Source organism: Mobula hypostoma, chromosome 16 (assembly GCF_963921235.1).
Source record: "Mobula hypostoma chromosome 16, sMobHyp1.1, whole genome shotgun sequence".
NCBI lineage: Eukaryota > Metazoa > Chordata > Chondrichthyes > Myliobatiformes > Myliobatidae > Mobula > Mobula hypostoma.
This window is the reverse complement of record NC_086112.1, coordinates 2,785,412-2,797,514: the sequence shown is the minus strand read 5'-3', so window position 1 is coordinate 2,797,514 and position 12,103 is coordinate 2,785,412. Positions and strand designations below refer to the sequence as shown.

Sequence of the window (12,103 nt, the reverse complement as noted above, 5' to 3'; positions counted from 1 at the left end):
CAATCAATAACCCATCGTCACAACCTGCCCCAGTTTCAATGTATATGCCATGACATTTTCACCTCGTAATACTCTGGTTCTGGCCAACAGCACTACTCAGATCCATTTGACTATGGTAGATGCATTCAAGGAGAAACATGAAAAGGAAATCTGAATTATAAGGTGTAACATTACCACTTGAAAACTTGATGTTCCTATTAGATGAATATCTAGGAAATGGATGTAAAATTCAAATTGCTATTTTCATGAAGAAAATTACCCCAAATTTCCCTACTAGTGGGTGCAGCCTTCATCTATCACTCAGATCTACAGTCGCTACAATAGCACAAATAAATATTGTTTATACTGTATATGTTCTATTGTGCCATTGAATGCTCTTTAAAGAGCTACATAATTTGTGCCAATATTTCATTCTTTCTCCATAATTCTGAAATATTTTCTTATCAAAGTATATTGTATATTCAATTTCCTTTTATATATCACCAATGAATTTTTTCCAAAGACTTAACAGGCATACATTCTAGATCATTACAAATTGCAGAGTTTAAAAAGATACCTAATCTCCCTTTTCCTAATATTTTATCATGTGTTCTCTGATTGCTGAATCATTCACCATAAGAAACACTTCATAATTCACATTTTTCCATAATGTTTTCTGTACTAAGCAGTTTAATCTCAACTTCTTTGACGATTAAAAAAAACATTATACTGGTATTATTCTGGTAAACTTTTCTGCACTTTCTTCAAGATCTGAAGTCACTCCTAAAATATAGGGCTCCTATTGGCATGAAATATGACATACAGTAACCTCCTGCTTTTGTATCTTTCTCTATTATATTAATTTCCAATGTTAAATTTAATGACATTAAGTGGTTCATTAAATGTGCTGCCACCTGTGGAAATGTGTGTATGCAGCCAAAACCTTCTCTTTCTGCATAGCTTTCAAAAATGATACCATTTTGCTGTGACTCCTCTTTAATTCCCCAAATATCAGATGAGCTTAGAGTGTGGATCACTACTTGGAGCGATAATTACAGAGACTTTGATGGCTCAGGGGCAGGAATGGTTACTTAGAGTGCCAGGCTTTAGATGTTTCAGAAAGGACAGGCAGGGAGGCAAAAGAGGTGGGGGCGTGGCACTGTTGATCAGAGATAGTGTCATGGCTGCAGAAAAGGGGGAAGTCATGGAGGGATTGTCTACTGAGTCTCTGTGGGTGGAAGTAAGGAACAGATAGATAGATATACTTTATTGATCCCGAGGGAAATTGGGTTTCATTACAGCCGCACCAACCAAGAATAGAGCATAAATATAGCAATACAAAAACCACAATCAATCAAACAACAAAATGCAAACTATGCCAGATGGAAAATAAGTCCAGGACCAGTCTATTGGCTCAGGGTGTCTGACCCTCCACGGGAGGAGCTGCAAGTTCGATGGCCACAGGCAGGAACGACCTCCCGTGCCGCCCAGTGTTGTATCTCGGTGGAATATAGCTGAAGTCCACCAGTAAAAAGTTCAATACCGATCTACAAACCTGTTCCTCGATCGCAATATGACCCAGATTGCACCATCTGTTGTTAACCAGAACAGTAAGCACCCAACTCCTTTACGCTTACCACTCTCAGTGTACTTCCGGTCAGCCCGAACGGTCTGGAAGTCGTCCATGGAAAAGATTTGGTCGGGTATGTCCTCGTGCAGCCCCGTTCCAGTGAAACACATAACATAGTACTCCCGAAATGTTCTCTGACGCCTGGCTAGCACCGTGAACTCGTCCATTTTATTACCTACCGAACTCCTCTTCTCCATAAGTCTCTGTTGTCTTGACCTGGTCCTCTTTCCTTGACTTTGTGATCTCCCTCCGCATCCTCTGTGTGTTTTCCTCCAGATCTCAGCAGGGGTGTCCACCGCTCTGCTCACTAAACCAGCCGGCATAAGCGCAAGCAGCTGGTCCCTGGAATAAACAATGCGACCATGCTTCCATCCCGCTAATGAGACGTGTCGGAATGTAACTATTTCCAGCGCAAATAAAACTCTCTCTACCAACATGTCAGAGAGGGTGCGGCTTCGACGTGTTACCATGAAAAAAAATACAAAAAATAACGTTAAGTGAAAAAGTAAGAATACTGATTGGAACGGCTGTAACAGGCTGCATGCACGACCGGCACAACAGGAAGGGGTTAATGGGTGTGTTTTATAGACCACCCAACAGTAACAGGGACATTGAGGAGCAGATAGGGAGACAGTTTCTGGAAAGGTGTAATAATAACAAGGTTATCGTGGTGGGAGATTTTAATTTCCCAAATATTGATTAGCATCTCGCTAGAGCAAGGGGTTTAGATGGAGTGGAGTTTGTTAGGAGGGTTCAGGAAGGCTTCCAGACACAATATGTAGATAAGCTTTCAAGAGGAGAGGCTGTACTTGATCTGGTATTGGGAAATGAACCTGGTCAGGTGTCAGATCTCTCAGTGGGAGAACATTTTGGAGATAGTGATCACAATTCTATCTCCTTTACCATAGAACTGGCGAGGGGATAGGAACAGACAAGTTAGGAAAGCGTTTAATTGGAGTAATTGAGAGAAGAGGACAAATCAAGTGTGACATTGGGAAAGTGTGTATGGAAGCAGAGGAGATTGCTGAGGTACTTAATGAATACTTTGCTTCAGTATTCACCATGGAAAAGGATCTTCGCAATTGTAGGGATGATTTACAATGAATTGAAAAGCTTGAGCATATAGACATTAAGAAAAGAGGATGAGCTGGAGCTTTTGGAAAGCATCAAGTTGGATAAGTCTCCGGGACCAGACAAGATGTACCCCAGGCTACTGTGGGAGGCCGGGAGGAGATTGCTGAGCCTCTGGCAATGATCTTTGCATCATCAATTGGGGACAGGAGAGGTTCCGGAGGGCTGGAGGGGTGCAGATGTAGTTCCCTTATTCAAGGAAGGGATTAGAGATAGCCCAGGAAATTATAGACTAGTGAGGCTTACTTCAGTGGTTGGTAAGTTGATGGAAAAGATCCTGCAAGGCAGCGTTTATGAACATTTGGAGAGGCATAATATGATCAGGAATAGTGAGCATGGCTTTGTCAAAGGCAGGTCGTGCATTACGAGTCTGATTGAATTTTTTGAGAATGTGGCTAAACACATTGATGAAGGTAAAGCAGTATACGTAGTGTTTATAGATTTCAGCAAGGCATTTGATACGGTACCCCATGCAAGATTTATTGAGAAAGTAAGGAGGCATGGGATCCAAGGAGATTTTGCTTTGTGGATCCACAATTGGCTTGCCCACAGAAGGCGAAGAGTGGTTGTAGACGGGTCATATTCTGCATGGAGGTCGGTGACCAGTGATGTGCCTCAGGGATCTGTTCTGGGACCCCTTCCCTTCATGAATTTTATAAATGACCTGGATGAGGAAGTGGAGGGATGGGTTAGTAAGTTTGCTGATGACACAAAGGTTCGAGGTGTTGTGGATAGTGTGGAGAGCTGTCAAAGGTTGCAGTAGGACATCGATAGGATGCAAAACTGGGTTGAGAAGTGGCAGATGGAGTTCAACCCAGGTAAGTGTGAGGTGGTTCATTTTGGTAGGTCAAATATGATGGCAGTACATAGTATTAATGGTAAGACTCTTGGCAGCGTGGAGGATCAGAGGGATCTTGGGGTCCGAGTCCATAGAACACTCAAAGGTGCGGTGCAGATTGACTCTGTGGTTAAGAAAGCATATGGTGCATTGGCCTTCATCAATCGTGGGATTGAGTTTAAGAGCTGAAAGGTAATGTCACAGCTATATAGGACCCTGGTCAGACCCCACTTGGAGTACTGTGCTCAGTTCTGGTCACCTCACTACAGGAAGGATGTGGAAACTATAGAAAGGGTGCAGAGAAGATTTACAAGGATGTTGCCTGGATTGGGGAGCATGCCTTATGAGAATAGGTTGAGTGAACTTGACCTTTTCTCCTTGGAGCGATGGAGGATGAGAGATGACCTGATAGAGGTTGGATTAGATTAGATTAGATTAGATTATGAGGACACTCAGTCCTCGTTTATTGTCATTTAGTAATGCATACATTAAGAAATGATACAATGTTCCTCCAGTATGATATCACAGAAACACAAGACAGACCAAGACGAAAACTGACAAAAACCACATAATTATAACATATAGTTACAACAGTGCAAAGCAATACCATAATTTGATAAAGAGCAGACCATGGGCACGGTAAAAAAAAGTCTCAAAGTCCCGATAGCCCCAACATCTCACGCAGACGGTAGAAAGAAGAAACTCTCCCTGCCATGAACCTCCAGCGCTGCAAACTTGCCGATGCAGCACCCTGGAAGCACCCGACCACAGTCTGACTCTGAGTCTGTCCGAAAACTTCGAGCCTCCGACCAGCCCTCCGACACAGAGCACCGAGCAGCATCTCTGCCGAGCGCTTCGACCCTGGCCCCGGCTGCCAAACAACAGACAAAGCCGAGGACTTGGGGCCTTCCCCTCTGGAGATTCTGGATCGCACAGTAGCAGCGGCAGCAAAACAGGCATTTCAGAAGTTTCACCAGATGTTCTTCCGTACTTCTCACGTCTGTCTCCATCAAATCAGGATTGTGCATGGCATCCTACTTGACAAATAACAGATATTCATCACCGGAGTGGCCGCTGCGCGCTGCGTCGCGCTGCCAACTTCTCTTCTGTATAAGGTGTATAAGATGATGAGAAGCATTGATTGTGTGGATAGTCAGAGGCTTTTTCCAAGGGCTGAAATGGCTATCACGAGAGGGCACAGGTTTAAGGTGCTTGGGAGTAGGTACAGAGGAGATGTCAGGGGTACATTTTTCTACGCAGAGAATGGTGAGTGCATGGAATGGGCTGCCGGCGATGGTGGTGGAGGCGGATACGATAGGGTCTTTTGAGAGACTCCTGAATAGGTACATGGAGCTTAGAAAAATAGATGGCTATGGGTAACCCTAGGTAATTTCTAAAGTAAGTCCATGTTCGGCACAGCTTTGTGGGCCGAAGGGCCTGTATTGTGCTGTAGGGTTTCTATGTTTCTATCACTTTGCACTTCTATGCCTGTAATTTCAGACAACACATTCCTGCCTTTTTCGTCAGTTCATTCGTCTACTTCTACCATGTTACTGTGAAACCATTGGATTGTTTGTGCATTACATGACAGTCTTCATATTGATTTGATTTATCAGACTGACACAATCATTATCAGAAGTTTTAGGGTAAAATCAGAACAGTTTTTTTCAAGTAAGAACCACATTGAAGGGAAAATTAGCTGGAAATACACATTTGATATCCTGCAGTAATTATCAGAATAGCACCCCCAGCCAGCATGGATCCAAAATCAGAGCTCAGCCACACAGATTTCACCCAGCACTCTCTGCTGAAACACTGACATCAATTATATATCACATTCAAAAGCTTTTCTTATTGTTTAAATACTACAAATAGTATTTCAGATTTCCATACAAATCATCAACATTCAAAAAATTTCAGAAAAAAATAATATATTACATTTTTTTCACCTAATTATGTGAACAAAGGTCACCCACCTCAGATGAGTGGATATAGATTAAAAAATTGCAATAAGCCTTTCAAAGGTAAAGTTACGGGTTAGTTCTACAGGCAGGGAACAGTTAAGACACGTTGTCATCAGCAAGCTGGAATTCAGCATTAAGAACACAGGCATATTTTTTTTTAAACTTTTTTTTTTAGGGATACGGCACAGTAACCGGCCCTTCTTGTCCAATTACCCATGTGACCAATTAATCTACTAACCCATACATCTTTGGACAGTGGGGAGAAACCAGAGCTCTTAGAGGAAACTCATGCTGTCACAGGGAGAACATAAAAACACAGTACAGACAGCAGTGGAGTTGCTGGTACTGTAATAGTGTGATGCTAAACACTATGCTCACCAAGGCAAAGAACTTTGGGGAGACCTTTCTTTAGAGAACAATGAACAATTCTGACCATTAGACCATAAGATATAGGAGCAGAATTAGGCCATTTGGAGAGTCTGCTCTGCTATTCCATCATGGCTGATCTCTCATCCCCAGTCTCCTGCCTTCTCCCTGTATCCCTTCATGCCCTGAGTAATCAATAATCTATCAATCTCTGCCTGAAATATACATAAAAACTTGGCCTCCACAGCTGCCTGTGGCAAAGAATTCCACAGATTCACCACTCTCTGGCTAAAGAAATTCCTCCTCATTTCCATTCTAAAAGGCTACCCCTCTATTCTGAGGCTGTGTCTTCTGGTCTTAGACTTTCCTAACATAGAAAACATCCTCTCCATATTAAATCTATCAAGGCTTTTCACCATTTGATAGGTTTCAATTAGGTCACCCCTCATTCTTCTGAATTCTAGTGAATACAGGCCCAGAGCCATCAAACGCTCTTCATATGACAAGCCATTCAATCTTGAAGTCGTTCTCATGAACCTCCTTTAAATCCTCTCCTGTTTCAGCCTATCCTTTAAGATAAGTTTGTGAGAACCCAATGCTGCTCACAATACTCCCAGCCAGTCATAGCCAGTACTTTATAAAGGTGGTACATCTGAAGAAGAACATGTTTTGGTATTCATGCAGCATTAGATTAACTGGCTTGAACTCTGAGGAAAGGGTCTATCCAGTAAGCAGAAATTGTCAAAGTTTTCCCTGCAGTCAAGAGAGATTAGAAGAAGAAAAGTTTTCTGATTGAGATATACAAAATTCGTAAAGATTGACAGAGCACGTGCCAAGAGGTTGTTATCACTTTCAGGATAAAAAGTCAGCCACTTAGCAGTGAAATGAAAATAAATTTCTTAAATTAGAGAATTGTACATCTTTGGATCTCCCTTTCTCAGAGGAATGAGGACGCTCAGTCACACAAAGGTGAGTATTTGAGTATAGATATTTGAACCCCAGGGATACAGATAAGGAAATAGGCCAAGAAAATGGATAAGGAACAGTATCAGTTATGATCTAACAGAAGGCCACAGCAGACACAAGAAGCATGACAGCCTCAGCTTTTATTACAAGGTTAAGTTCTTCAGTGGTTAGAAATATAGAACTCTACCTCAAGTAGCGCTATGTCGGACAAGTTAATTTTAAATCTTTGTTCTGTTACAGTTTGATTATGCTCACATTGACCATTGGACAAAGATTTATACATAGTCTTCCCTTATAATGTACAAGACAATAAATTTGTAACCATTTATTGACATAATTATAAGGAGAAGAGTAAAAGTCTTTTCAAGTCACTTTACCTTGCTCAGTAATTTTGAATATTTGAGAACCACCAGACATTGTCTTACTCATAGAATTATTCAAACAGCTGACAAGCCTGGGACTTCCACAATACCCTTAGGATAGGTGATATCCTGCAGTCAGAAACAACAATGAGATATTGCAGTAGGAGGGAGTAGTCTCAACATTGAATATAGACCCCATCCAGTCAGATATGGGCATGAAAATCCTCGACTGATTACTACCTACCACTCTCTCTCACCTAATAAATCAGTATTTATCTAGAAATACTCTGAGTGCAGACTATCCTCTGGATTTGGAATTGTGACGGATTGTAAACCGGGAATCAGAACAAATTTAACAAGGCCTAATATTTTTGTCTGATGTATTTTTAGTCTCTCTGCTAGTTCAACATTTTTATAATCAATGGTACAATTCCAGCACAAAATTGTTACTTCAAGTTAGTTTTTTTAAGGGTCAAGAAGCCTGCAGCTGCCTTATTAAAAAAAGAGCATCACAGCGGTAAAACAAACAGTTATAGAACATAGAATATAGAATAGTACAGCACAGTACAGGCTCTTCAGCCCACATTGTTGTGCTGACCCTCAAACCCTGCCTCCCATATAATCCCCCACCTTAAATTCCTCCATATACCTGTCTAGTAGTCTCTTAAATTTCACTAGTGTATCTGCCTCAACCACTGACTCAGGCAGTGTATTCCATGCACCAACCACTCTCTGAGTAAAACACCTTCCTCTAATATCCCCCTTGAACTTCCCACCCCTTACCTTAAAGCCATGTCCCCTTGTATTGAGCAGTGATGCCCTGGGAAAGAGGCGCTGGCTATCCACTCTATCTATTCCTCTGAATATCTTGTACACCTCTATCATGTCTCCTCTCATCCTCCTTCTCTCCAAAGAGTAAAGCCCTAGTTTCGTTAATCTCTGATCATAACCCACACTCTCTAAACCAGGCAGCATCCTGGTAAATCTCCTCCGTACCCTTTCCAATGCTTCCACATTCTTCCTATAGTGAGGTGACCAGAACTGGACACAGTACTTCAAGTGTGGCCTAACCAGAGTTTTATAGAGCTGCATCATTACATCGCGACTCTTAAACTCCATCCCTCGACTTATGAAAGCTAACACCCGATAAGCTTTCTTAACTACCCTATCTACCTGTGAGGCAACTTTCAGGGATCTGTGGACATGTACCCCCAGATCCCTCTGCTCCTCCACACTACCAAGTATCCTGCCATTTACTTTGTACTCTGCCTTGGAGTCTGTCCTTCCAAAGTGTACCACCTCACACTTCTCCGGGTTAAACTCTATCTGCCACTTCTCAATCCTATCAATTTCTCTCTGCAATCTTCGACAATCCTCTACACTCTCCACAACACCATCAACCTTTGTGTCGTCTGAAAACTTACCAACCCACCCTTCCACCCCCACATAACAGCTCCACAGCGGTAAAACAGACAGTTATGCCACATCCAGCTCCAGCAACGGTGGTGGGGGGAGGGTGTGGAGAGGAGGAACAGAAACCCGGAAATTATAGGCTGATGTGGGAATATGGACTGATAAGTCGTTCATGCCATCAGGTTGGAGGCTATCCAGATGGAATATAAGGTGTCATCAACAGTGCTATCACGCAGCACTTACTCGGCAACTACCTGCTTACGGATGCCCAGTTTGGGTTCCGCCAAGGCCACTCAGCTCCTGCCCTCATTACCTCCTTGGTCCAAACATGGACCAAAGAGCTAAATACCAGAGGGGATGAGAGAGTGATAGCCCTTGACATCAAGGCAGCATTTGACCGAGTATGGCATCCAGGTGCCCTAGCTAAAATGGAGTCAATGGGAACTAGGGGGAAAACCCACTGCTGGTTGTAATCATACCTGACACAAAGAAAGTTGGTTGCGGTGGTTGGAGGTCAATCATCTCATCCTCAGGACATCACTGAATGAGTTCCTTAGGGAAATGTCCTCAGACCAACCATCTTCAGCTACTTCATTTCCCTCAGGATCAATAAAGTATGTCTATCTATCTATCTGTCTGTCATCAATGACCTTCCTTCCATCTTAAGGTCAGAAGAGATGCTCGCAGATGAATACACAATGTTCTGCACCATTTGTGACTCCTCAGATACTGAAGCAGTTCATACCCAAATGCAGCTGGACCTGGACAATATCCAGGCTTGGGCTGACAAGTGACAAGTAACATTCGAGCCACGCAAGTGCCAGGCAATGACCATCTCCAACAAGAGAGGAACTGACCATCACTCCTTGACATTCAGTGGCATCACTATCACTGAATCCCCTACTATCAACATCCTGGGGTTACTACTGACAGGTACATGAACTGGTCAAGCGATATAAACACCATGGCTACCAAAGCAGGTCTAAAGCTAGGAATCCTGCGGCGTGTAACTCACCTCCCGACACCCCAAAGTCTGTCCGCCATCTACAAGGCTCAGGAGTGTAATGGAATACTCGCCTTCCTGACAAGGAAACAGATCAACATTCCTTCATTGTTGCTGGGTCAAAATCATGGAATTCCCTCCCTAACAGCACTGTGGGTGTACCTACACCTCAGGGGCTGCAGTGGTTCAAGAAGGCAGTTCATCACCACCTTCTCAAGGACAACTAGGGATGGGCAATAAATGCTGGTTTAGCGGGTGACGCTCACACCCCGTAAATGAATTTAAAAATACATGCATTCCCTTGGTGTGTATACTAGCATTTTTACATAAATGTCTGTAAACAAGGTGACAGTGACTTGGAGAACAGCTTCCAAACATGTGCAGACAGAAATGACAACTGCATATTGACTAAGGGAGGAAGGGCTTTTTTTTGTAGAAGTGGTGATATAGATTCAAAATTTTCCTATTTGTCCTGCAATTCAGACAGAAACATTTTTAAGTGAGGTTCCAAGAAAATACTTGAGGAAAAGGAGCTAAGTAGCTTTGAAAAGAGCTGTACCTTGTGTTCCATAAAGAGACAGTCACAATCTGGATACATGCAGGCTTTCATATTACGTAGCTGGAGTTGAACGGGAGAGTTAACAGTGTGAGAATGATTTCAGAGGTGAAGGAGTACAGATATGGAGGGAGACATGTTGAGCCTTTGTTCCAGGAAGTCTATCTCAGGCAAGAAAGATTTAGAAAATTTTGGGATGGAGATGCAGCACTAAAACTGGATCTATTACAGACCCAGAGATTAAGACCTTGAACAAGATGAATGAACAAAATAGTTTTTAATGCAAAAAATCTGAGATTACTCTGTGGCCGCTCTTGAGTGTTGGAGCAACACACCCAAAATGCTGGAGGAGCCCAGCAGGCTAGGCTGCATCTATGGAAAAAGTACAGTCGGCACTTCGGGCCAAGACTCTTCATCAGGACCGATGATGGGTCTCGCCCCGAAACATTGATTGTACTCTTTTCCATAGATGCTGCCTGGCCTGCTGAGTTCCTCCAGCATTTTGTGTGTCTTGCCTGGATATCCAGAATCAGTAGATTTTCTCTTGCTTGAATGATGGAGTCAGGTTTTTATGAGGTCAACAAAAGATATGACCAGCAGGTGATGTTGTTCCATAAATTTCTGCTGTGATCTATAAAACAAAATGTTACAGGTATTTGAGATCTGAAATAAAAAGAAAAATGCTGAAGATATTTGGGAGGTCAGGCAGAATTAATACCAGAAAGAAACAGAATTATCATTGCAAGATAATGATTTTTTATCAGAACTAGAAAAAAAGTTAGAAATTGAACATGAAGAGGAGAAAGTTTGGAGAGAAAGAAGAATTCAAATGATAGCAATAGAGAGCGGTGATGTGCTGGCTGAGCCTGGGTGGTGAAGGCTTGTAATTGCAGTGTCTTGCCTTGAAGCATGTAACTAGGGGATAAATAGAAAAATGGGATAATAGGGGATCTGACTTAGACCACACCTGGTTGTTAAGTGTGAGGAAGCAGAAGGAACTGGACAAGTTGGGAGAATGGGCAAAAACTGACATATGAAATACAGTGTAGGAAAATGTACGGTCATGTATTTTGGCCAAAGGAATAAAGGCCCAGACTATTTTCTAAACAAGGAAAGACTTCAGAAATTGGAGTTGCAAAGGGACTTTCTGGGACTTTCTGGCAGGATACTTGGTAGTGTGGAGGAGCAGAGGGATCTCGGGGTACTGAGATAGCACTGAAACCTCGAGTCCCTGCATTGGTAGCACACATAGAAACCCAGAATGAGTGGTGGAAAGAGTGCATCACCTTTAAAATTAACCACCCCTCACCCTTGCCCCATCAAAACCCACAGAAGAGTCTGCTGGTCCCACATTAACCTTGTCAGCCACTTCGAACCTAGAAAACTAGTGTGGAAGCAAGTTACCATCCATCCTGATGTACTGCCAAAAAAAACCCAGAAATATTCTGGTTACTGCAGCATGTCTGACTTGAAGTGAACAGTATAAATACATTCAAAGTTCAAAGTAAATTTATTATCAAAGTACCTATACCGTATGTCACCATACACACCACATTCAAGAAACAGAGAGAAAGAGAGAAGGAGAGAGCAGTTTGTTAAAAAACCCATTCAGGTTTATCAGGGCTCTTCCCAGCCAGTGAAAGTTTGGCACCCTAACCAGCTCAAAACAGGAGGTAGAAGAATTTCTGTGGGAATCACACAGTGATCCCCGTAGAAATCAGGGATGAAAATTCAATCTTAGTCCCCAAAACCAAAAATCCCAGCAACTGGACTGAATGTCACAGATCCCACAGGGAAGGAGGTCCAGAATATCATCAAGAGAGCAAACTCATCTGCTGCTCCAGGACCAAGTGGTGTTCCCTACAAGGTATATAAGATATGCCAAAAACCCCTCC

General features: G+C 42.6%; 1 protein-coding gene across 4 annotated transcripts in view; it reads right to left on the bottom strand.

The window, feature by feature from the left end:
• Positions 1 to 12,103, bottom strand: part of kiaa0825 (KIAA0825 ortholog) — a 309,600-nt gene that overhangs the window by 119,153 nt on the left and 178,344 nt on the right. The window contains exon 20 of one of the 4 annotated variants that reach the window (XM_063069277.1): positions 10,719 to 10,839. The exons of the other annotated variants lie outside the window; for them this stretch is intronic. Within the exon in view, the coding sequence (XP_062925347.1) occupies positions 10,770 to 10,839 (70 nt within the window). The 3' untranslated portion in view covers positions 10,719 to 10,769. Of the gene's footprint in view, positions 1 to 10,718; positions 10,840 to 12,103 lie in introns of those variants that run through there. 4 annotated transcript variants of the gene reach the window in all.